The 27,203-nt window shown below is 42.9% G+C and overlaps 1 protein-coding gene across 10 annotated transcripts in view; it reads left to right on the top strand.

Moving 5' to 3' along the window:
* The window catches only part of ADGRL3 (adhesion G protein-coupled receptor L3), an 857,880-nt gene that overhangs the window by 141,723 nt on the left and 688,954 nt on the right, over positions 1 to 27,203 (top strand). For all 10 annotated transcript variants that reach the window (XM_072404919.1, XM_072404923.1, XM_072404922.1 and 7 more), the window contains exon 2: positions 22,527 to 22,739. In XM_072404919.1, coding sequence (XP_072261020.1) covers positions 22,685 to 22,739 — 55 coding nt within the window. In that variant the 5' untranslated portion in view covers positions 22,527 to 22,684. The remainder of the gene's footprint in view (positions 1 to 22,526; positions 22,740 to 27,203) is intronic.

Here is a 27,203-nt window from a genome sequence, read left to right as displayed (position 1 = left end):
TTTTTTTTTTTTTTGTAAAAGGAAGTCCCTATTCTGGTGTGCTTCAATTTTGAATAACTTTTAATGCATGAAACATTTTTAATTTGCTAGTCTCTCAAGCTCTTAGTCATGGCTTTCACATCTAGAACTTTTCCATCGACAAGATGCAAGGAGAGGCAAGGTCTTTTTTGATTTGTGTATTGGGTATTTTATGTAAATTTTTATTGAGGAATAAACCATAGGAAAAAAAAACAGAAGAAAATAAAACAGAACCAGGCTTATTTGAATAAGTCATCATTCATGTTTAGAATCCTAATAATATACTATATAATACCTTATTGGTAGACAATAATGATAAAGCAGATCAAGACACTGTATGCTACAGATGCTAAAAAAGGTATGAGCCAATAAAGAAAATAATTTATAAAAAGAGGAAAATAAACAGATGTGTCAGCAGAAATGAGAACAAGAGGTGTCCTGGAAATCGGGTGCTATAACCATCCCCTGTACTGTCCAAGTAGATAGTACCATGATCATTAGAGGTATAATATATATCCTTAATTAAAAAAAGAGGGTATTAAAAAAAAAAAAAACATTAGTTTTGTAAAACCCAGTTTTCTTGATGCTTATACAAAATGTTGAGTTGGGCTGTTAAACGATTCATTAATTGAACATCCTTGACCTGTTTATATAGCTCAATTTGGGTTAGAGGCAATGTAGATTTCCACCTTAAAGTTGTAAGACACCTTATGACAGTCAAAAGTTTGGGTAACAAGTTTGCTTGCACCTTGGAAAAGCTCTGTATGGGGTGCAGGGTCAAACAGATGTCAGAGGATCCAATCAGATTGGGGTATGTACTATCAGTTGAGAAAGAAACTTATTTAACTTCACACCAGAAAGGAACAATGCTATAGCAAGACCATACAATATGAAAAGGGAGCCCAAACACAAGACCAGGAAAGGTTGCTGGCCAAGGGGTACATAGCATTTATTTTGTCTTATGTAAAAAAACGAATGCATCAAAATTTTGTACATATTTTTGTGATGTAGCATACATAGAGAATGTTAATGAGCTTGTCTAAAAACTAACTGCCACTCTTCCAAGGTTAGCTCCCTACCTAGAGTTGCCTCACTATTAGGCATACAAGAGTGTTTAGTGGAGGGAGCTGCAGATGCTAATACCCAATATATTTCAAGTATCAACAGCTGGCTTGCCAGGTTCGGAGCCAAAAACATCATATCCCTCAACAGAGATTGTGCAAAATGTCGGATTTGAAAATGGCTAAAAAGAGAATTACTGGGAATCCCAGGTCTATTAAGTAATTTCTGCATCTTATGATATATATCACGGTCAAAGTAAAAAATGCCTCTAGATTTCCAGGGATGAACTACATAGTCAAACAGTCATAGGGGAGAGATTATGCTCATGAAAGATCTAACATCCACCATTCACGGTACAGAGGAGAAGTTCCACAATATTTGGTTCTACTGGTTACAATACCAAGATTCTCCTGACTATAGTGCCTATTTAGCTCAGGTAACATAAGGCGACTATAGCTGTATGTGCTATTCTAGATGGTTTTAATTAAACTTCTTTCCTTTGACGGCTTCCGCACTTAGTTCCCTTTTTGCTGTCGAACTTTGTTCTGTATTGGTCCACAAATCTAATCTAGTTTAAACCTATACCCCCCTATTCTCCCCTGGCCTTACCATCCCTATTTACCCACCCCCATTTTTTGTGTTAATAGTCTAATGTGCAGAGACTATTGTTTACAACACTGCTGATCTAAGTTTTTCTCATATTTTCTTTTTCTACACACTTTTTCTGATGTTATTGTTTTCCATTGTTTAAAAGTAAAGTAATAAAAGTAAAATGTAAGTAAGTAAAAGTAAATAAATTAAAAAAAAAAACAGTCATAGGAGGACTTGGTGTTGTCAATGGAAATTTACCTTTACAGCATTGCCAAATATGTTTAGTAAATAGTATATATAAGATGAGCCCCTCAGATAAGTCTCTCAAACTCCATCCATCTGTTGAAGGAGCGCAGAGTGAACCAGGAGCCCAAATGGCACAGTTGTACTGCATGTCACACTTACCTCTTCCTCACTAAAACGCAGACGCTTCTCTCCTGCGCATGCGTGCAGTCCTGACTCTGGGCGTGTCTACGCTAGCAAGCTTTATCAGTTTCACCGGCCAATCAGAAAATAACCTCTTGACCATCCCTGGCTTTGAACTAGCTCAGACACAGCACTCAGCATTTGTGCAACTGTCAAAGATCTGCAGCACTGCTGATCTAGTACTTATTGTCCTCTTGATAGTGTCTGATTAGCAGCAGCTGTTCCCACCTTGCTCTGGCTGCTCTGATGGCTCTGGACTTAGGGGCATTGCCGAGCCCTTCCTGCTAATTGATTCTCACCTGTCCTTCTAGTCCCCGCCCAGCTAGCCTGTCAGTCTCCCTATATATGCTGGGCTCAGTCAGACACTTATTGCCTCCGCAATAGGTGGTACTATCTGAGGTTCCTGTGAGCATTCAGATTCCAGTCTTGTTTTCCTGTTCCTGACCTTGGCTTGTCCTGTCCATGCCTGTTCTCTGCCTGCCCTGACCCAGTCCTGTTTTCCGTTTTTGAATCTGCCTGTCGATTTGGTACTTTGCCTTTGGTTACCTCCAGCTGTCAGCTATTACCTGCACGGGTGAGTCTGAGGGCTGCAACCTGGGTGCCATTCGCAGCAAAGCCCAACACCCCTTGCGGGGTTCTCTGGTGAACACCAGGCGGTACCTTAGACTCTGCGCCTCTGATACCACCTCGGTTAAACGTGCTGGTAGCACAGAGGGTCCACCTCCTGTTCCAGTGTCTTTATCGTGACAACAACGTGTCTCCACTAGTGCCAAGCCCCTAGCTTGCTGAGCTAGTTCCTGTACACCTGTTGCTTTAACTAGTGTTTCCTCTGTCCAGCTCCTGTGTTAACCCATTGTTGCCAAGTCAGTTGTTTCCAGCCCTTTCACTTCTGCTGTTCCAGTGTTCCTCTCTGTGAATATACCTGTGTCACCTGTACCTCCTGTTGCTTCCAGTGTTTCTCGCTAAAGTGGTATATTTTATTTCCCTGGCTCTCTTCAAGAGAATCTTTGATAAACCAGCTTGCGCCTCTTTAGTGGCCGGAACACTCCTTTGTCTTCACCAAAACTCGCTCACTGTAGATCAGTTTGCAGTCGAATTTTGAAGCTGAGCTCACCTGGAACAATGAAGCACTCCATGCTACCTTCTGGCAGGGCCTGTCAGACTGCATCAAGGTTGAGTTGGCTGGTGGAGAGATTCCCTCTTTCTTGGATGACCTGATCTCCCTGGCCATCCAGATTGACATTTGTTTTCTGGAGAGTTCTTGCTCACGCAAGATTTTTTCACCTCGACTGGCACCGTCCTCCCAACCTCCGAACCTCTGGTCCCTCCTGTTGCTCCATCTTTGGAGGAACCCAAGCAACTGGGCCGTTCAAGTCTGCCCTCTTGAAGAAAGGTCCCAGTGTTTTTCTACAGGTCTCTGCATCTATTGAGGACTGAAAGGGCACTTCATTAAACTCTATCCACAGAAGCCAGGAAACTGCAGCGCCTAGTATGCTCTGAGGGGGTCATGCTAGGTAACACTTTTCTCTCCTCCACTCAGCGTTCTTCTATACCCATTCAGCTTCACTACTGTAAGTCCACACTTGCCCTTAAGGCTTTCTTCGACTCTGGGGCAGCAGGCAATTTTTTTCAGCTGCTCTTGTCAAGGATTGTGCCTGGCCTATAGAACCTTTCTCTCAACCCCTGCGCATCTCTGCGGGAGATGGTACCATTCTGTCCTGCGGACTTATCCGCTTTCAAACTTCAAATGTCTGTAGGTGTGCTACATCAGGAGACATAACCTTCCATGTACTTCCCCAGGCCTCATCTGCAGTAATTCTGGGACTCCCATGGCTTCAACAACACTCCTCAGTGTTGGATTGGTCTACTTCAGAGACTTTGGCATGGGGCCCTTCTTGCCACTGCCACTGTTTGACAAAGCTCAAGCCTCTCAAGCCACTCGCTCTCTCCACGTCGGAGGTTGCGCCATCCATCCCTACCCAGTACTTGGACTTTCAAAATGTCTTTTCCAAATCCAAGGACAAGCAGCTTCTTCCCTATCACTTCTTTGACTGTGCTATAGACCTCATACCTGGTTCCACACCTCTCAGAGGTCGGGTATACCCTCTCAGTCTCCCTGAGACTAAGGCTATGAGTGAGTATATCAAGTGAAACCTGCAGCGAGGATTTATTCACAAGTCCTCTTTCCTTGCTGGCGCAGGTTTTTCTTCGTCCAGAAGAAAGATGGGACTCTCCGTCCCTGTATTGACTATCGTGGTCTGAATGCCATTACCAATAAGAACCGCTACCCGCTGCCGCTTATTCTTGAGCTCTTCGACCTTTTCAGTGGTGCCCAGGTCTTCACAAAAATGGACCACCGAGGGGTCTATAACCTAATTTGAATCAGCATTTAATACCAGGGATGGGCTTTATGAGTATCTTGTGATGCCCTTCGGTCCCTGTAATGCCCCGGCCATCTTCCAGCACTTTGTCAATGAGGTATTTCGTGACCTGCTATACATCTGTGTTGTGGTGTATCTGGATGACATCTTGATTTTTTCCTCTGACTTGCCCCCTCACAGACAGCATGTCCATTTATTCCTACAAAGGCTCAGGGAAAATGGATTCTATGCAAAGGCTGAAAAGTGCCTGTTTGAACTGTGCCTGTTTGAAATGTGCCTCGTCTGGGCTACATTGTTTCCAAACAGAGTCTGTCTATGGATCCTGAAAAAGTTGTGGCTATTTCTTTTTGGCCACTACCCTGCGGCCTTAAAGCTACTCAGCGTTTCTGGGGTTCACTAACTACTATTGCCAATTCATTAGCAATTACTCCACAGTGGTAGCCCCCATCACTGCCCTGATCTGAAAGGATGCTAAGAACAACAAGAACTGGCTCTCTGAGAATGCCTTTCATGCATTAAAGCAATCTTTCCTTTCAGGCCCTTCTCTGGTTAGGCCAGATGTTTCCAAGCCTTTTTCTACTCCTCCTCTGTTGGATTGGAGGCTATTCTCTTCCAGGCCGAAGCCCATCTGCATTCTTTTCATGGAAATTCTCCTCAGCAGAAAAGAATTACTCTACTGGAGACCGGGACCTCCTAGCCATCAAGCTCGCTCTGGAGAGGTGGCGATATCTCTTGGGAGGGGTTCTCCCACAAGGTCACTATTTTTACAGACCAATGGAAGCTCCAGTATCTGCAGTCTGCTCATCGCCTCAATCCTTGGCAGGCCCGTTGGTCTTTGTTCTTTTCACAGTTTGATTTTGTAATTACTTTCAAACCTGGTTCTGCGAACTCCTGAGAAGACACCCTTTCACACTCTTTTGATCCACAGGATTCAGTGACTGTTGCAGAACCAAAGTTTATCATTCCTTCCAGCCCGCATCCTAGCCTTGACCTCTTTCCAGGAATCCGCTATCCCTCCTGGTAAAACCTTGGTGCTGCCCCAACTCCGTACCAAAATTTTACGTTGGACACACGATTCTAAATTTTCTGGTCATTCTGGCGTACACAGAACCTTTACATTTCTCTCCTGACAGTACTGGTGGACTATGTCAAGGCTTGTGCTGTCTGTGCTCAGATAAAGTCTGCCACCTGCACCCCTGCAGGACCATTACTTCCACTACCTATTCCCACAGAACCTTGGTGCCATCTGTCCATGGATTTTATCACGAATCTTACTCCTGATGATGGCTGTACGGTTATTTTCTAAAATAGTCCACTTTGTACCTCTCCCAGCTTTACCATCAGCAGCAGCATTGATGCAAATCTTCATTTGGGGAATTTTCTGACTTCACGGTATGCCCATTAATAATGTGTCAGATCATGGGGTGCAGTTTACTTCCTGCTTCTGGAAAGGCTTCTGCAAATCCCTGGAGATCTCTGCCAAGTTCTCTTCAGCCTATCATCCCCAGCCTAATGGGCAGACAAAAAGAGTCAATCAGTCCTTGGAGTAATATCTTCGAGCATTGGTATCTGTCCACCATGATGACTGGGTGACTCTGCTACCTTGGGCAGAGTTTGGTCACAATAATCATGTCTGCACCAGCACCAAGGAGTCTCCATTCTTCAGTCTACGGCAAATATCTTCACCTTCCGTCTCCTATACCCTGCTCTGCCGATGTACCCGCACTCAGAAGTTTGCTGATCCGTGTCGCCGTAAGGCGCCTCTTTTTCAACCTGTGGATACAGTCTGGCTCTCCACAAGGAACATTCGTTGCAAAGTGCCTTCTCTGAAGTTTGCTGCACGGTTTATCGGACCTTACGCCATTTCTGCCAAGGGTAACCCAGTTTGTTACAAGTTACGTCTTCCCCATGTCTCAGGATGCCTTCCATGTGTCCCTGCTTAAACTGTTAGTCCTGAATCGCATTTCTCGTCCCTCTCGGCTGGCCACTCTTGCACCCAAATCCTCTCAGGAATTTCTCAGGAAAGTCTATCGAATTCTGGATTTCAAGATTTCTCGCAAGAAGCTGATGTACCTAATTGACTGGAAAGATTTTGGTCCTGAGGAGAAATCATGGGTTCCAGCTACAGATGTGTCTGCACCTCCTCTTGCCAAGAGGTTTCATCTTGGCTTCCCTCTGAAACCTGGACCTCGGTGGGTGGGGAGGCCCCGTAAAAGGGGGGTAATGTCACACGTACCTCTTCCTCACTCTCTCCTGCTCCAGTTCTGACTCTGGGCATTCCTACCAAGCTTTATCAGTTTTGTCCAAACCGCCGGCAATTCAGAAAATAGCCTCTTAACCATCCCTGACTATTTAGCTAGCTCAGACACAGCACTCCGCATTCATGGAACGTGTCTCCACTACTGCCAAGCCCCTAGCTTCTGAGCTAGTTCCTGTACACCTGTTCCTAATTCAATGTTTCCTCTGTCCAGCTCCTTCGTTAACCGATTGTTTCCCAGTCTGTTGTTTCCAGCCTATTCCCTTGTGCTGTTGCAGTTTTCCTCTCTGTCTGTGAATATTCCTGTGTTATTCCCGCAATCTGGCAGTAACCAGCAGTGCAACATCCTCACTATCAGAGGCTCTGGGAAAGATCTGGTTACTGTTTAGTCTCTGTGCCTTGGGCGTTCTCAGGGCTCACACCAATTCCGTGCAAGTTGTAGTGCCCCCTAGTGGCCCTGTCTCCCCAAGCGTGACACCTTCAACTTTGGCACTATGTGTTTAGTACCTTAAAATATGCGAAGTCCCCCTCAAGCTCTACTCTGTTCGAACAATCTTGTGACAGTGATCCCCTGGGCAAGGGAATCCTTACTGCTGGGTATGCACACCCACTTCCATATGTCTCCTGCTGGGAGGTGGACATTGGGCGTTTAATAGACAAAACAGAAGGGCAGCAAATTTGGGATGCTGCGGCTCATGGTTCCCTCTAGGTGCCGTTCGACAAAGCCAATTACAAACTCCTTCTCTGCTGGTATATGTGTCCCTCATGAATGGCTACTTACTGCCCTAATTCCTCTGGTTGCTATTTTCACGGCTGTGGATCGATGGGCTCCCTGTTCAACATTTGGTGTCAATGAGTCTAGAGAAATCATGGTAGTCAGGCACATCCACTGTAGTACAGATGAAGAGGAAAGGGGTTTGGTATCTTGTTAAAGAGAACATGCTTGCCAGGCTCCAAAACAGAATGCAAACTTTTCAGAAAATTTGGGACCCATGGACTTGATGCCTTGCTATATACTATATAATTGACTCACACCGACAATTTCCTCCACACCCATGCTTACAAATAGTAATTGGCGCCCCACTGCCTGCAGCCGCGGTCTTCCCCCTCTCTTTTATCCCCCCTTCCCTGTTTGTCTTTTCTGTGTGTCCTTGTAAAGCCCAGGGCTAGCGTATAATATACATCCTGTCACCTGATTATTAGTCTAGATTGTTTGTTCAATCCGTATCTGTTGGCATTAACTGAAGCTTTAGACTTCTAAGTTTACTACTTAGGCAATTGACAATATATGCACTATGAACTATATCTGGTCATGATATTCTGTGTTTTCAGCATTTTCAACAAGAAAACCATGAACAAAAAAACAGTCATAAAGCTGACTTTTCTCCAGTCAAAAAAGTATTTTCTGCTTCATTTGTGGAAGTGGGGCTCATAGATAATTTATGCACAGGGGTCTGCTGATAAGCTGTACGCTATATAAAATGCCTTTTTTTTTGTCATTTTTATCTGAATATCTTTTTTAAGATGTATGTAAGATGTAGGTTAAAAATGTATGTTTTTTTGTTCAACATGCAATGTTTTACCTCAATCGTTTTATGCAACAAAAAAAAAAAGAAAAAAATGGAAAAAAGCCATTAAAAATGTTGTGATTCAAAAATAGGGAATCACACTGAAAGCTGAAATGTAAGGGTGAACCAGACTTATTTTTGGCAGGGAGGTTTGTGCTACATCTTGCATACAAAGGCAGCATTTATTTCCAGATTTGCCCTCTTTGCCTCATTATCCTGCTGGTATCCAGGCAACAGATGCACTGACCCAAGCACACAAAAATAGTGTTGCTGAATATGCTACTGCTGTTGCAAGATGACAAGATAAATTCTGTTACAGGGGCATAGAGCGTATATGTTGACTAAACTAATGCAAAAATCTATCCTTGATTAAAATGGCACAGCACAGCTGTTTTCTTGAAGACAAGCAAGTATGGGTATGAAGCTTTAATTTATAAGATTTTTAAATATAATTTAGAAAGCCATATAAATAATTATTTCACTGATAGGTTAATTTTAATCTCTTTGAAATTGTATTTTTATTGAGAAAGATAAAGGGGTAAGTAACAATAGACAGGGATTTAATATTAAAAATAAAAGGGATGCATTTACCAAGTGACTCAAATGGATTAAACAAACATTTATCCAGTATTCAATCTAGTAGACTAAGGTGTCTTGTTCAGTAATGCTTTGGCATAAAAGCTAGGCTATCATTTCAACAGCACATGTGACTTATGATCTATGATCTACAATCGCCGATATAAAAGGGAAAAATTAACAAAAGGGTCTTTTAACAATATGGGGATAGATTGTTAGCAGCATCACTTGGTACATCATGTGATCAGGGAATAAGGAAAAAAAGGAGGTGAGGCAGGGAAGGAAATGTGGGAGCAGATGAGGGGGAAAAGAGAGGAGAAATATGCCCAGGGCTTAGAAGAAGATGTTAGAGTTAAAGTTGTCCCAATTTTCCAATATCTGGCTAAATTTATCCAATTTGTCCTGAATAAAGGCTGTCAGGTATTCCTTTAATCGTATGTCCTGCACACGCTTATAAAAGTCATCTATGGATGGGGGAGTAGTCGATTTTCATCTAGAAGCAAATCAAACTATGTGCCACTATTAACATTTGTGAGGTCTGTGACAAACGCCCTCTGTCGGCACCCTTGCGCATAGAATTTCCAGCACGCTTAACAACAGTCCATGCACCAGCAGTCTGAGAAGGGCTGTCACGGCACAAGGTTAACCACTCTGTTAGCCCTTGCCACACACACCACCACAGGTAGACTGCCACCAGGTGCTTAGATGCAAAAAAGCCAAAAACTTTTTCAGATTGGGTAGAGGTAGGTAAAACTGTCATCTTTTAAGTTGTTTTGTTAAGAAACACCCCTCATTGTTTTCTAACCCTCTCACTAATATTAATATTATTATTATTATTATTAATAAACAGGATTTATATAGCGCCAACATATTACGCAGCGCTGTACATTAAATAGGGATTGCAAATGACAGAGGAAATGACTGCGGAGAAATAATATTGTTTGGTGACAGTGAGCTCTGTGTTAAAGCTTTGAAGCTTGGCTTTGTAGTCCATGAAGTCAGCGCTGAGGCCAGATTTCCTCCACTTGCGCTCGGCTGCACGAACAGACTTTTGTAGCTGTTTGGTGTGGTTGTTGAGCCAGGGTCGGGGATTTGCAGGGGGGGGGGGTAGCGGAAGGTGGCAGGAGCAACACTATCCAAAGCCAGGGAAAAAGAGTGGTTTAACATGGTGGCAGCTTCGTCTGGGGAGGTGATTTTGGAGAGGGAGGGGGTTAGGGACGCAAGGCAGTTTGAGAAAAGGTTGTTGTGGTCAAGGTTACAGATATCTCTCTGCCATTGACCAAGTCTGGGATGTGGCAAGGGAAGACAAGGGTTTGATAGGTTGAAAGTGATAAGGTTATGATCAGAGAGAGGGAATGGTGAGTTGTCAAGGAGGGTGAGGTTGCAGAGTTTAGAAAATACCAGGTCTAAAGTGTGTCCGGCTATGTGTGTGGGGCCATTGATGTGCTGTGTGAGTCCAAATGAGGTAATGGAGAGCAGTTTGGCTGAGGAGGGAAGGTTGGGCTCATCCATTGCAACATTAAAATCACCAAGGGTTAGGGTGGGCAGGTCATGGGAAAGAATGTGTGGGAGCCAGGATGCAAAGTTATCGACAAATTGTGATACTGGGCCAGGGGGGCGGTAGACAACAGCAACAATGAGGGGTAAGGGGCTAAAGAGTCGGACAGAGTGGACTTCAAATGAAGTGAAAATGAGAGAGGGTGGGGTAGAAAGAACTCTGTATGTACAATTAGGTGAGAGAAGGAGACCCACACCACCCCCGACTTTGTTGCCAGGTCTAGGGGTATGTGTAAAGTGCAGGCCTCCATAGGAGAGAGCAGCAGCAGAGGCAGGGTCAGAGGAGGAAAGCCAAGTTTCAGTGAGAGCAAGAAAGTTGAGAGACTTAGAAAGGAGAAGGTTGTGTATGGAGGATAATTTGTTGCCAACAGATCTGGCATTCCATAGACTGCCAGAGAGAGAGGGTAAGGACTTATGGGTAGGGTGAATGGGGATGAGGTTAGGAGAAGGGAATGTCTTACTGAGAGTGAATGGAAAGTAGAGGCTGTGTGGGGGAGCAGGGTTGGGTGAGATGTCACCAGAGAGTATTAGTAAAGTAAAAAGGTGCAGGAGCACAGACAGAGAAATAAGGAGAGTGAAAGAGCAGAGAGACAATGAGTTATCAGACTGGGGAGGACAGGGAGTAGTGACAACAAAGAGAGAGCAGGATGAATAATACATTTTTACAGATAATTGGGAACCACATGCGTACAATATACAATGTGGCAAACTGAAGTCCAAGAGAAGCAGTCCAATAATATAGGTTCAAGTGAGGCTTATAAACTTGTTCCAGGAGTGAAGGATGATGATTCAGTCAGAGATGGTTTGATGAAACTACTCTTTTGACCTTTGACATGATTGAGAATCTTGGTTTATGGTAGATTGTGCTATGTCCTAATGAAAAATGTGTGCGAAAAAACCATAGTGGGCAGGTAAGTAATAAAGAATTCGTTCCACCCTACTTGAGGGCACAATATCATCCACTGGTGGCTTAAAATAATGCACAAAAGATCATTTAAGACAGTGATCCATCATAACCAACTCAAAAGCAAAATACATTAACCTATAAATTTGGGGGGAAGGGGGACAAAGAAAAGATATACACCCATGTGACTTTTTTTCTTTTATAAAAATGTTTTAAAATTAACACACAGAGGGCGTGGCTTAGCGCATGGCGGAGTAGGACGCACGGAATGAGGGCTCTCGAGGCCTTTCTGTCCTCCAGCTTCCTGCTTCTCCTGCACCTGACTCCCGTAGGCAAACACTCCCTATGGGGAAACACAGACACTGGGTCCCCAACGTAACCCTGGGCGTGCCCCGACCTAGATCAATCAGGTTTTTTTTTCACCGGACCAGTTCCCCCACGCCTGCAACCTGCAGCCAACGTGCTGACAAGATGGCACCGGCTGCTGACACGCCAGCAGCCCAAGACTCCACACAGCCACAGTTGAGCCCTGAGCCTTGCTCCCTGGCCCCAAGCAGCCCTGGTGACCCACCAGAACAGGATCCACATTCGGTTAATTTCCCTGCTTCTAACCTCACCGGCAGTAATACGCGGCTAGGGAATCTTGAATCCCTTCTGAAAGTGTTTTCCACGAAAGTTGGAGGGCACATACAGATCAGAGATGGCTGATCCTCAAAGAGATCTGGGAAGCAGAATGGAGGACATAGAGGGCACAACTGAGGTTCTCAGGGAGCACTTAGTGAAACACACTGAGGCCTTCAACGCACACTCTATGCTCCTTAATCAGTTCCTATACCAACATGACCATTTAGAAAACAGAAACAGACGCAACAACATTAGATTAGGAGGCATCCCTGAGAGTCTGTTGAGGCTGAGTGTGAATTATATAATTGTGCCTTTTTCCGCCTACTTTATTCCTGTTAGATGCCTATTATGCCTGCTACTTTAGGCGTGTAAATAGTTTATATTACTGCCGCAGTTTATAGAATTTTCCCATATATTATGTTGGGTCAAATGGGCACGGGAGCCCTCACCCCCGGCTGGTTGACCATGTTACCCCACTTAGGGACCTTGACGCAAGTGTGCTGCGTGTGCTGCGTCACACATTTTAGCTTTCCACCCCTCTCAGAGGTGTTACACTTACCTCGTCCACCTCCCCCCATCCTCGTCCTGCTACCTGTACTGTTGTATATACATCCTCATAGTACCCGAGAACATGACTACCAACAATGTTCTTCACCCGCTGCTTCTTGCCGGTTAGCAGTTTGAAAATTTATTCTTTAAATGTCTGGGGTTTTAATATGCCATAAAAACGAAATCAAATAATTTACCACTTTCATAAGGTCAAAACTAAAATTCTCTTCCTCCAGGAAACCCATTTTAGAACTAATTTAGTCCCACCTTTAAAAAATTCCTACTTCCTCACTTGATTCTATAGCACGAATCCCCATTCATAAATCCCTCACTCGCTAGATCTTGCAATCCCAGGCTGATCCTCTGGGGCGCTACCTCCTCCTCACGATCAGACATGATGACCGAATCTTCACATTGGGCTATATTTACGCACCAAACAAAGACCAATTTCCTTTTTTCTCCAATCTAGAAAAGACGCCTACTAAGTTTGGTTATCATAATCATCTACTTGGTGGGGATTTTAATCTGCCCCCTGTCCCAAGGGAAGATACCTCTACTGGGTGCTGCTCCATCCCTGCTGCAACCATGTTAAAAATTAAACATCTTTGGCAAAGGATTGGCCTGGCGGATACCTGGCGTATATCTCATTCTGCAGATATAGAATATAGCTATTTTTCATTTGCTCACAACTCCTCATGAATTGACTTTTTTTTATTCGTCCAATTCTCACTCGATTTACCACTTCAATTGCACATTGGCTTGAGGCTATAGTTGGACCACGCTCCAATTCATTTAGACCTGGGGTGTTCAATACAGCCAAATGTCGAGGCTCCTTGAGGCTCAATGACTCTTTATTAGCTGATACAGCATGTAGGTCAGACATTGAACAGACAATAGCTACCTTCCACCAAACTCACTCCAATGATGACACACATCTGCTTATCCAATGGGAAGCCCTAAAGTGTGTTTAACAGGGTGTGCTTATTCAACATGGGGCACGTTTAAAGAAAGCTAGATCTTCCCAGATTAGAGATCCTTTATCTCGGATTGCTAGTTTGGAGACCCAGCATAAAGAAGATCAGCCCCCTAGTACTCTGATTGATCTCTCCAATACACATGGAGAGTTATTACGTATTTTGGACTCACAGTCTATACTTGCCAGGGACAAAGCTAAAAAACACTATTATGAGTTCGCAAATAAATGTGGCAAACATTTAGCACAAACTATTTACTCCAAACCCCCGAAAACCCCTATATTTTGATCATGATCTCGAAGGGCTCTAAAGTGCATGGTAATAGGGATATTGCATGAGTATTTGAAAACTTTTATTCAATACTTTATAATCTTCACCAAGCATCCTCCACCAAGTCGGTGGATTCGCATCTCAAAGCTATCAGAACATATATTGGAAACACAGCTTTACCCCTGTTAGATTAATCACAAATAACTGCCTTGGAGACACCCCTAAAAGCAGAAGAATTCACACAAGCTATCAAAAACCTTCAAACAGGTAATTGTCCTGGCCCAGACGAGTTTACTCTTACTTTTGTAGCTGATGTAACCTCCTTACTGGCCAATACCTTCAATGCAGTGGATGCTGACCACCCTGTACCTTCACAGATGCTCCTGGCCAACATTTCTGTCATCCCCAAACCAGAAAAAGACCATACTATTTGCTCTAACTCTCATCTCTCTCCTCAACATAGATATCAAACTCTATGCTAAAATTCTTGCCAACAGGTTATCTCCCCTCCTTCCCTTGCTGATTTATAATGACCAGGTAGGGTTCAATTCTGGTCGGGAGGCCAGGGATAACACCATAAGGACTATTTACTTGATTTCCTACGCCAAAAAAAAGAAAATACAGTCATGCCTGATTTCGTTTGACACAGAAAAAGCCTTCGATAGGGTTCAGTGGCAGTTTTTAGACCTAACTTTAAGACAGATCAGTATAGGTACGGTATTTAGAACCAAGATTTTGTCTCTTTACTCTGCCCCAAGGGTGAGAGTGTTGGTGAATGGTTCCCAATCGCATATTTTTAACATAGCTAAGGGCACCAAGCAGGGCTGCCCTTTACCCCCCCCCCCCCCTTTTTTGCCCTAGTCATGGAACACAAACAAAACCACTCTATTCATGAGATCCAGGCACTCCACACTCATCATAAGGCAGAACTTTATGCCGATGATGTACTTTTATATGTTACTCAATCCTTATTCTCCCTCCCCTCCCTATTTGATGAATTCAACAGGTTTGGTCCTTTCAGTCATTTTATGGTAAATCTTTCCAAAACTGAAGCTTTGAATGTTAACCTACCTGCTGACCTGGCCACCCAGATTTCCTGTAATTTCCCCTTTATCTGGCATCCTACTCACATCACTTATCTTGGGGTAGCCATCCCTTCCAACCTCTCTAAATTATATGCCCTCATTTACGCCCCATTGTTCAAGAGTCTAGCTAAGGACCTAAACCATTGGAAAAATCACACTATTTCCTGGTTTGGCAGGATGAACGTTTTGAAAATAGACTCTTTACCCAAACTTTATATGTATTCCAAGTGGCTTCTATTGCTCCCCCCATGACCTTTTTTCCACTTAACCTTTCTTCCATCTTACCTTAAACATTTTCCTCCTGGTTCTCCTCTCACCTCCGTTGCGTTGAAGGTATGGCACTCATACAACCGTTTTGATTTGTCTTCCCTGCCCTCTCCATTGACACCTTTACTGGATAATCCCCTGTTCCCCCCAGGCTTTTCATAGAGGGGTTGGAGGGATACAATAGGAAATTTTAGCCTCAGGCCTGCAACTTTGTAGAACATACAGCTGGCACTTTTGTACCAGCCAGAGTTAGACCTGTTGGCTCAAGCTCTTGGTTGTTTGACAGGCAACTGGACAAGTTTACTAAAAGCCTACACCTCTCCACACATACCTTCAGGTCTCTGACAGCTTTCGAAAACTTGTGGACACTATCAGAACTTTTACTCCATTTGGTTTCCATATTGTACAAAATGCTCATAAGCTGTCAGGACACCAATTTGCCTAGTGGATTAGCATAGGGAGCTAGGGCAGGAAATAGCAGAATCTGACTGGCTTTCTGCATTTGATCTGGCGCACAAAACCACTAACTGTGGTTATACTCAAGAGAAAAATTACAAAATTCTGTCACAATGGTACAGAGACCCAGCTTTCCTACACTGTGTGTTCCCTTCTGTCCCAAATATCTGCTGACGTTGTGCAGAGGGAGCCGGTACTTATCTACATATGGTGGGATTGCCCAATACTGCAGCCTAATTGGCGAGATGTTTTTGAAATTTGCTCAGATATGTATTGCACTATTATCTCCCCCTCCCCGGTGCTTGGGTTGCTCTCCGTCTCCCCTGATCCAGAGCTCAACAATAGGAAAAGCCTATAAGGACACCTCTTAGCTGCAAACAAAGCAAATGTTGTGGTGCCTATCTTTAAAATGGGAGCAAAGTTATTACCAAGCAACTACAGACCAGTAAGTTTGAAAAATAATAGGGAGTTTGATGGAGAACCATATAAAGTTAGGTATAGTTTTTACTAGCAAATAATTTTTGTATATATATTTTTGTATAATTTCACAAAATACTGAGGATTTCAAAAATGTTTTAATAATTTTATGAGGAAGTAAACAGATAGACAATGGGGTTGCAGTTATTATAGTATACTTGGACTTAGCAAAATCATTTGATACAGTACATCACAGATGGTTATTGTTGATTGAATTTTTTCAGCCTGGTGGTAAGAAGTTGTAGCTGGGTGATCAAAAACTGGGCGGGGCAAGAGACAGCAAATTTGGTGTATATGTATCTAGTAAACCCCTAATATTGGCCCTGATTCATCAAGAAGATCGCTCGTGCATCGGAAGCTCGCTCGCGCATAGGTATTCGCGATCCGAAATTGGAAGCCGTCGCGCAATTCAGCAACGGAGTTAGCTCGCGACCGGAGCTGCGCATCCCCGCCAGCTTTACACTGGCGAGCTTGCATTAAAAGTCATTGTTCCCCTAAAAAAGCATTCTTTCTAAAAAAAGCACGCATATTACCCTTAGCCCTAAAAAAAATTGTTTGTGCTGTTCAAATGTTTAAAACATCTATATGCGCTAAGAAAAAGCATATTTTAAAATGACTTATTTCTTTTCTGTTAGGCAAGAGTTAACCGAGTTCAACTCCTCTACATAGGCGCCTATATAAAAGTTTACGATGCCTGATCAGGGGAGCAGCCTGCGGGTAAATCTTGCGACTGACTGCGCGTGAAGCCATCGGATTAGATTTTCCCACAAAAGTCACAAGCACACACACGTTATATAAAATATATATATATATATATATTTATTAGTAATTATTGTAGGATATAATTACAGTGTTCTCCCCAGAAATTTCTTTCAGCCGGGTGGTAGGAAGCTGTAGGCGGGTGGTAAAAAAAGGGGGTGTGGCAAAACACAGCAAATTTAGTGCACCCAGTTGTTTATGCCATGGGTAGCCAGTAACCTCTTATTGTTTCAGTGTTCTACCTTCTCCCAATTGCATTTAATTGTATTTTGACATATATACACAAGTGAAATCACTAAATGTTTTTTTAAACCACCTTTGACAATAATCCTTTTTCAATTATTTGATTTCTATCAAGCCAAACTACAGTGACATTTTAATTAGATCACAAATGCTTGGTGACAATCTTTTACAATTCATACTATTGTGAGATGACATATTATGAAGTGTTTACTAGTATATATACAGCTTGATCTCAATTAGTTTGCAGTGTTGCAAAGCAAACCAAAAAGTATAAAAACAGTGCAACAAATGTAACAATAAATTAATTATTTTGTGAATAAGTACAATTGTAACCTAAAAAAGTAGCACTTACCCAAAAGAAGATGAAGCATTAAAGATTCTAATTGACCTGTAATGGACTGTAGATTTGCACAGAACAGAGAGCAGGTGTGCGCTAATTAATTGCTATGATCTCACCATTGACAGCTTAACAGATCCTCCTTAATCGCGCAGCTAAAATCTAATCGCCTTAATTGGCGGATTCGCGACCCCTATTGCTCATTATTATCAAGGCAGGAATCCAGCTGGCAGTGAAGGCGCGTGTACGAGCGCACTCGGCTCCGGACCGCGGGAAACTGGCTCGCTGGAAGCGCGAACGTGCGTGTGTCCAGCGTACGCGCATTTCATTGATGAATCAGGGCCATTGTGTCAGTGTTCCACCTACCCTCTATACTTTGTTTGAACTTTCAAATGCCTGCTTCTTAAATATGTCCCATTTTTCTAATTGTTTTTGTATTATGCCCCAATGGTCCAGTGCTCCCTAGTGTTATATGTTTTGTTAAGAGTGTAATCCTATATGGTAGTGTAATAGTGCAATGAATGTAGTATACCAAGTTGTTAGGCTTAGCTCACCTGAGCAGTTAAAAAAAAAACTGTGCCATTTACTGCTCCTGCGTGACTACTGGCAACTGCTAGGCACCTGGGTGTGGTACCAGGCAGTAACTGCTGTGGTCTAGTTGTTTTTCAAGCAGCAGTGGTTCCTAGCAGTAAATGCAACCTCACTATCAGTGTGATTTAAGCCTAACTTCAGATGTGGCCTCCTAGGGCTATATCTAGGTAAAGTGAAAAAATATTCAACGAAGCCCAACAAGTCCCACGCTGGCTCGTGTTCACTTTTCTTTCTGAGGCCAACCATTACATCTTGCTCTGCCATTTTTTTTCTAGGTTTTCCCTCACATCACCCGAAGTAAGTAAGGGGTCCTCCCCAAAAATTAAAAAAAAAAAACAAATGTTTTCACTGGATAAGGAGAAGTCAGCCTTTTATATAATGGTATATATTGTTAAAAAGCTTTAAGAGCATCATGCATGTGAGCATGTGATGGCAAATGTAGGTGAGACAGCCAGTGTTCCCCTCTCATCACTGCCCACTGTGTGTTAGCATATGGGGGTAGAACAGCCAGTGTCCCATCCTCATCACTACCCAAAAAAAAACTGACTGTGAAATGTATCCACCCAAGTGTGTAATAAGCAGCACAGTGTGATAGTTATGTGTGTAAAGGCTGCATGTCTTATTCTGCGGCCTAACAACTCACTGTGTTTAAACCTTTAAATATCTTAAACCATTGGTCATAATGACTTGAAAGTTAAACAGGGCACCCTCATTAAACATTAGGGTTACTGTTTGAAAAGCAAATGCGGCTAGGAGCCCAAAAGTGAAAATTTATGTTGGGGACCCCTGGGGCCATGGCAAGAAGCATAGGGGTGGATACCTTAAAATTTATACAGAAACTGCAGAATGAGCAGCCAAGAGCCTCTCAGGATGCATGACCTAGGTATCCCAGGAGGCTCTGTGCTCCTATTCTGAAAGGGGAGGCACTTCATCTTTTTTTATTTGTCTACGCTTTTAAAGAAAAGAAAAAATTTGCGTTTAGGTCCTCTTTAAGCTTGGTAAAAAGAAGCCATGACCCATCGCCTTTGCACCTCTTACCATGGCTACCACTGGTTGCTTTCCCGGACCTCAAATCTCATTCTACAATGGGTTGTACGTGGGAGCTGGCGGTTAGGAATTTCCACCGTCTGCACCTTTCGCCATCCCCATCACCCCTATATCCGATATTGGGCAATCCGTCCTTCCCTCCCGGGCTAGAGGACAGGAGGTTCAGGGATTTGCTTTCTGGAGGGAGGTGCAGGGCGATGCATTTTATCAAAGCAGATGGCTGGATTGAACCCAAGGGTCTCCAAGACGCCAGTGGTGATTTTCATATAGATTCCTGGAGAACTATGCAAATAACACACTTTTTAACTAGCCTGCGCCCGGCCCAGTCATACTGCAGAACCCTCACTCCTTTTGAGCGGCTGTGTGTGGGTGAGGGAGGGACTAGACACACCTTATCTGTGGTTTATGGCATGTTACAGGACTCCCCTCCTGTACTCACACCCCCATTCTTCGCTTCTTGGGAAGCCGAACTGGGCCGGTCATTATCGGAGGAACAGAAAGAAAATATCCTTTTCTGGACCCATAAGGCCTCCATTGCGAGTAATTACCAAGAAATCTGTTTCAAAGTGGTGTCGAGATGGTATCGCACTCCTGAGAAACTACATCGCATTTTCCCGGAGATATCAGACCGTTGTTGGCGATGTCAGACGGAGAAAGGCACACTGCTCCACTTGTTTTGGCTCTGTCCACTTTTGAAAAATTTCTGGACCATGGTAAGATCCATAGTTCAACAGATGACTGACCAACCTGTCCCTGCTGACCCGGCATTTTTCCTCTTACAACTCAATACCTTCTCAAGGAAGGCTTACAAAAGCTCAGTGGTCAGGCACTTAATTGTCGCTGCACTTTCCTGCATCGCTGCTGGCTGGCGAAACCCTGCCCCCCCCACGATTAGTTTGTGGATTAACAAAATCAACGAAATTCATCGAATGGAGGATCTTACCTCCTCGGTGAGGGGCACGGGCAGGAAAGTGGCACTTACCTGGTACTATTGGTCTCAATTTGTTCTCACTACCGAATACAGAGACCTGATTTCTTTAATTTGACTTTTGGGTATACTCTTATGTATCTCACAGGTACTGACAGGGAGAGCCTCTCCGCAGGATCCTGTGCTTTCTTCATACTCCACTGCCTTTTTTCCTAGGTACGCAACCACCCCCACAAGCAAATGTTATATTTCTGTGATACTATACATAATCTATGTTATTATTGGATTTCCTTCTGCAAACGATATTTTGAGTTATGTGGATTATATTTGTTCAATGTTTCATTGTTATGACTGACTCTTTATTTTTTGTTTTGTTCATGATACCTGTATCATTCGCTTACTACTGGCTGATATGTTATCTTTTGTCTCATGCTGGGTCTGTATTTTGTATTTTGTTTGATTAAAAATTTTAAATAAAGAATGTTTAAAAAAAAAAAAAAAGAAGCCATGAGCGGGTGGCAACCACTGTATTGTGACCCAACCACCCAAAAAGATCTGAGTGGTTACCAAAAAATGCCAGGTGGTGTACCCAGCTAAAAGACGCTGGGGAGAACACTTTGGGGAGATTGCAGAGATGGGTAACTAAACTAATATGAGACTTAGAGGAGCTTGACTATCAAGAAAGATAAGCTGAATTGAAGAGGCGTATAACAGAGTATATGATCACCCTATTTAAATGGTCCGTACAAAAAAATTGCGTCAAAATATTTGCGTCTGAAGGTAAAGAAGTTTATTTTTTTTGTACACAAAAGGGACTCTTTACAGTAAGGTCTGTGAAAATGTTGAATACACCCCCTCAGGACGTAGTTTTAGTATGTTCTGTAGATTACTTGAACACCTATTTATATTCTATGCTTCTAGTAAAGCATCCATTGTTTTCCTAAAGTTTAAAAGGAATGACACTAGAGATTGATGATCCAGGGAATTGCCTCACAGGATCAGAAAGGAATTTTTGAAGGAGTAAATTTAGCCATGTTTTATACAAATTGCCTTTCCTCTGGATCAACTATAAATATATGATTCCTGGAATGTTCAGGTTTCCAGTATGTTTTTTCCCTAGTAGTTGAACTTTATGGACTTATGCCTTTTTTAAACCTAATTATGTAACTGTGAAATAAAGAAGGATCTCCCACTCTGAAATTTGCTCTATAGCTTAGCTGTATTATTCTTGAGACTAAATGAACAGAAATACTAAAACCTTTAACCAGATTAAGTATTTATTTTCGATCCTGGACCTCGGCCTTTTAGTCATTTGTCGAGCCACAACTAACTAAAGTATTTCTGTAGCTCATTCATGTGTAAAAGGTACTAATACAATTGACTTTTTTTCATAATAAAATAGGCAAAAGATCATGTGGTGCACATTTTTTGGACCATGGAAAAATCCTGTGTTTAATGATGAATTCCTCAAATGTCAGAAATGAGTGTCATCTCTTTAAGGGTATTCCTAAGCAGCCCAAACTCATCCCAGGTTTCACATTTTGGGAATTTCCCTTTTTTCTGAGCTGACAAACTCTAATAAAACTGGAATTGATCTTTATCATCATTTCCAATGACAGTAAGACAAATAGGCGATGTACGTACAGTGCTGTTCTGCTGCGTTCTCCTTTTGTAGACTATTCCAGCTTTTGACCTGTGCAACAAATTTCTAAACAATGTTGGAAGACCACTGTACACATGCAAGATTTTAGTTTTCTAAATATGATTGCAACATTCATCTAGTTTGTGTACATACAGTAGCTTTAGTTCACGTAATAAAAGCTCAACATTCAAATAATTTAAATACATGTCAATTAATATGTTTTCCTTACAAAAAGGTTTTAAAGATAATGCTACTAGTTTCTGTGCTGCTGCCCTGTTTTCTTTGGATTTTTTTGAGCGTAACTTTAATAAGGATTTCTACTCTAACCCGTCTTTCACATAAGTGGCTTCTATTTCTGTTTATCATTTTAAAGAACAAACATTTTATTACTTGATAAATATCATTTTATATAACAGGCAGCTAGTGTGCCTAAACTTTCATTTGGTTTGTGGCAGCATAATATAAGAACTGAACTGACCTGTCATGAACTTTGAAGCAACAAAATTAAAATTATCATCAAACCTTTGGTAATGGAGGGGAATTATCACCGCCCTCAAAAAAGGATTAGTACATTTGTGTATTTTGTTACACAAATACAAATATGCTATAACCTATATTAACAACTTGTTTGCTAACCTTTTGTTTTTATTATATATATATATATATATATATATATATATATATATATATATATATATATAATTTTTTATTTATATCTATTAATATGATTTTTTTTTTTAACATTATGGCCATTCCTAAATTGTCAGGGTAATGGCTTGCAATAAAAATATAATAATTATAGAATGGTCAATTTAATCTTTATAGAATAACTGACTATATGAAATTGATTGTATGAATAACGTATCTGAAAATTTGATAATTTTAACATATCCGAGTGGAACGATAACATATATAAATTTTTATTTTTTTTCTCTAGGTCTTGGACCTATCCATTCGCCACTGTGTTAGTGGCTTTGTCATTACAATTTGGGCAAACAATATCCTAATCTTCAATCAGCTCTGGAAGACAGGACAGTCATCTGAAGTATTGTAAAAGAAACCCAATTCATACATCTCTTGTTATACCTCACAGCAATGTGGTCATTACAACTTCTTCTCTGCCTGATGCTGTTGATAACCTTAACTCACGGTGAGAATGTAAATTTAGCCTTGAATATATAAGGGATACAGCAGAGTCCATCCTTGACATTTATATAGGAACATTACACTGAAAAAGAGAGACCTACACCTACAAAATTAAATAGGGAGGTGAAAAGAGGGGTGAAGGAGTTAAGCAAGCACCAGCAGTAATTAGACACTTCTGGAAGAGAAGAGGTCTGTGAAATGGAAGGATGAAGGGGACTGGGCTATACACCTGACTAGTCATTTTTTATCTTTGGTTTCAATTGATTTTTAGTATAAAAATTATTAAAACATATAGTTTATTAACAAAAACAGAAAACGGGGGGGTGGGGGGGTGTTATTCCCTTGTTGATTACATGAACAAAAAAAAATTAAACATACTTCCATATGGTAGTAACACTGGGGCACATTGGGCAATAAATGTGCTCTCCATGGTTCTCGAATGCTAGAAAAGTGTCCTTGTGCATCATTCAAAATACCAGACAGCGTCTCATTGTAAAAAATATTGTCTATACGTGATAATACTTCATGGTATGCTATTGTTTGCTTGCCTGCAAGGAGGATGTGTACACCCAATTGAAATTGGATGTTAGTGAGGTTGGAGGGTTTGAATTGTAGTAGGAATGCCCAAGGGTCTCTGGGTATATGTTTATGAAATAGGGTTACGCATAGTATAAACACGTTGCCCCAAAATCCTATAACAAGATCTTTTGACAAGTCCACCATATATTTATATCTGTGCCTATCTCCTGACATCCCCTGAAGCATAAGCCAGATACCGTCTGAGACACATGTCGCAGTAGGGCTAGAACAATATACCACCTCACCATTATCTTCAAGGCTGATTCCATAGTGAGTACATTTGTAGAACATTTGGACATTCTAGCCCAGTTGTTGAACCTTTCCTCATCCAATCTTGTGTTTTAAAAGTCTCTTTCCCATGGGGACTTGAGAAACAGGTATGCAATGATGCCCTGCTCATCTAAAATTTCATATGACCGTGATTTATTTTGGGCATGGGGGGGTCCTAAGACAGATTTGTTCAAACACCATCAATTTAGCTGTGAGGTCCAACCCCTGGGTCAGGGAGTTGATCAAATGTCTTAGTTGCAAATACCAAAAGAACTTTACCCAGCTCTTGGTGTGTTGAACAAATACCCTCCCAGCTAATAATTTCCTTCCTGCCTAGTAGGGAATACTCCATCTTATTATGTGCTGACCACCATTCAAAGGCTACTGGTGATTCTATCCCAGGAATAGAGGGTTGTGTTGGATAGCGCCTAGAGGTAAGTGTCCCCATCCCACACTTTAAGTACTTGTCTGAGATATATACTAATATTGCTAGGGGGTAGTTTATGAGGGAGCCATGGAAGAGAGCTTATATCCACTGGATGAATCAGGTCAGACTCCAATTGAACCTATGTTGGGGCTGTACAAACTGCAAAAAGTGAGAATAAGAAACTATTTGAGCAGCCTGATAATCTTTTAAAATATTTGGCACCTCATAACCTCTATGGTGTTTGTTTGTGAGCGTACATACATTTTTGTGGTACTCTGGATTTTCTATTAGCTCAGATGAAAGAGAACACAATTTTTTGGAATGTTTGAATCATATGTGTTAGTACATAGACTGGTAGTGTCCGAAAGTGACTAGTCAATTTTTAGGCACATTACAATTAAATAAAAAAAATAATGTGGGTGTGGTGTGCATGGCCAAGAGGGCGGAAGCATCCACCTCCACCCCACCTAAGCACTTCAGTGCTGCCTATGTAAGCTTACTTTTGCAGTTCACCACTGTACCTTACCCTCCCCGCTTCCATTCACATCAGGGCACCGATGGGAGAAATTTTAAGCAGTCTGGTTGCCAGGGAAGATTCTGTCTGGCCCTCTCTCACACAGAGCAAATCCAACAAAGTGGCAGCTCTTACAAGAGCTAGTAGTAATATAGCGGTTCTCTACAACAAGAGACACGGCTGCAAGTTGAGGGTGAAAAAGAAAGAACACTTTATTGATGCCACACTTGGTATTATATACAAGTCCCCATGCAAGGGGACCTTCCCTCTGGACCTGATGAAGAACTAGGCGATAGACACACCGACCAATGGAAATAACCACACAATCCAGGACACTCCCACCCAATGTCTCCCCTCTGTCTGGGAGATAATTAGGTCAGACACCAGACGTAACCCACTCATCTCCAGACAGTAAAACCACATTGTTTATAAAGTCTCCCATACTGAACACACAATGTCTCTCCTCTGTCTGGGAAATAATTAGGTCAGACACCGACAACGTATGTAACCCAATACCCTCAACAGACAAACAGAGGGCCTTTGTTACATGGCTCCCTCCTAGTGGAACACGCTGGCAGACCCAGTTTGACCCTTTTTCAGGGCACCCTGGGGCTGTCCAGTCCTAGTTATTCGGGGTTGGGATGAGTCTGCCGGGATAATCCATCCGCGTTGCCATTCTGTTTTCCAGACCGGTACTGGATGGTAAAGTTGTAGGGTTGGAGTGCCAGACTCCATCTCAGTAGCCGGCCATTGTCCCTTGCAACACGGTTTAGCCACACAAGCGGATTATGGTCTGTAACAAGAGTGTCCGTATAAATATGGAGTCAATTTCTTTAAGGCCCACACCAGGGCTAAGCACTCCTTCTCCACCACCCCATAGCTGACCTCTCCGGAGAGAAGCTTTCTACTAATGTAGACGACAGGGTGCTCTCCTCCATCTTCTCCCATCTGGCTCAAAACTGCCCCCAGTCCGAACATTGAAGCGTCTGTATGAACAATAAAATGTTTGTTAGGGACCGGGGCAGCCAAGAGGGGAGCATGAACTAATGCCGCCTTAAGGGCTTGGAATGCAGTTTCACAGTCAGGAGACCACCGGACCTGTCGGGGTAAATTTTTCTTGGTCAGATCAGTCAGGGGTTTGGTGATGGCACTGTAGTCTGGCACAAAGCGTCTGTAGTACCCGACTGTGCCCAGGAAGGCCAGTACTTGGGTCTTGGTGCGAGGTGTAGGCCAGTTAGCAACAACCTCAATCTTAGCGGGCTCAGGTCACCCAACCCAGTGTCCCAGGTACTGGACCTCCGCCATCCCAAAATGGCATTTGTCTGGTTTTAGAGTCAGGCCAGCGGCCCGAATCTGATCCAGCACCGTTCCTATGTGAGCTAAATGTTCCTCCCAGGACTCACTGTAGATCGCTATGTCATCAAGGTACACACAAGTGAAATCCTGGAAGCCATTAAGGAGTCTATCCACCAAGCGCTGGAATGTGGCTGGGGCATTCTTCATCCCGAACGGCATGACCCTAAACTGGTACAAGCCAAACGGGGTGACAAAGGCCGACTTGGGGATCGCCTTCTCGGCTAGGGGAATTTGCCATTAACCCTTACAGAGATCAATGGTGTTTAGATAGTGTCCCCTGGCTATGTGATCCAAAAGCTCCTCTACTCGGGGCATAGGGTAGGCATCAGTCACCGTCCTGTCATTTAACTTGCAGTAGTCTGAAGGTTCGATTACCCCCAACCACAGCATCTCCTGAATTTCCTTTCGCATCCCCTCTCGGACTGCTTCAGGGATGCGGAAAGGGACCTGTCGGAGTGGGGCTTGTCCAGTGGTTTCACTCTCTGTGAGTCGCGAGAGAGGTGTACCCAGGCTCTTGGGAAAAGGTAAGGCTCTTAGCCTGTAATAGGGTGTGCAACTGTTCCCTCTCAATGGGAGTGAGTTTGTCCCCTAATTGAACCTGGCTAAGGAGATCGGCGGGTGACCCCTTCTCTAAGAGGTCTGGTAGGGGTAGGTTGTTGGGGTCCTCAATGGCAGTGCTACATACAGCGGACACATTATCCGGTCTCTCTAAGTATTCTTTCAACATATTAATATGAAAAGCTCTTTTTAACCTCCCATCCTTACAACTGGCGATGACATAAGTGGTATCGCACAGCTTCTCTATCACCTTATAGGGTCCCTGCCAGAAAGCCTGCAGTTTATCCTGCTTCCCGAGCTTTAATACTAAGACCTTTTGTCTTTTAAAGAAATTACGTTGTCGGGCACCCCTGTCGTACCATACTCTGTCGCCCCTGGGCCGTCTGGAGATTGTCTTTGACTGCCCGGGCTAGCTGCCCCGTGCGGTCCGGAAGCTCCAGGACGTATGATATGATTGGGGTCCTTTCATTCTCCATTTCCCCCTACCAATGCTCCCTGATGAGATCAAGTGGTCCTCGAATCATTCTCCCATATAGATGTTTGAAGGGGGAAAACCCAGTGGATTCCTGCAGTGCCTCCCTATAGGCAAATAGTAGGTGTGGTAGGAATCGCTCCCAGTCTCTGTATTCGCTGGTGAATGTCTTGAGCATTTGCTCCAAGATTCCATTGGAGCGCTCAAAGAGACCGTTAGTCTGGGGATGGTATGGTGAACTAAGTAGCGATTTAATACGGCAGACCTTCCACAGCTGCTGTGTCAGTTCTGC

The sequence above is a fragment of the Pyxicephalus adspersus genome, chromosome 3, assembly GCF_032062135.1.
Source record: "Pyxicephalus adspersus chromosome 3, UCB_Pads_2.0, whole genome shotgun sequence".
NCBI classification, from domain to species: Eukaryota; Metazoa; Chordata; class Amphibia; order Anura; family Pyxicephalidae; genus Pyxicephalus; species Pyxicephalus adspersus.
Note: the sequence above shows the minus strand (reverse complement) of the source record. Positions and strands in the feature narration are given on the sequence as shown.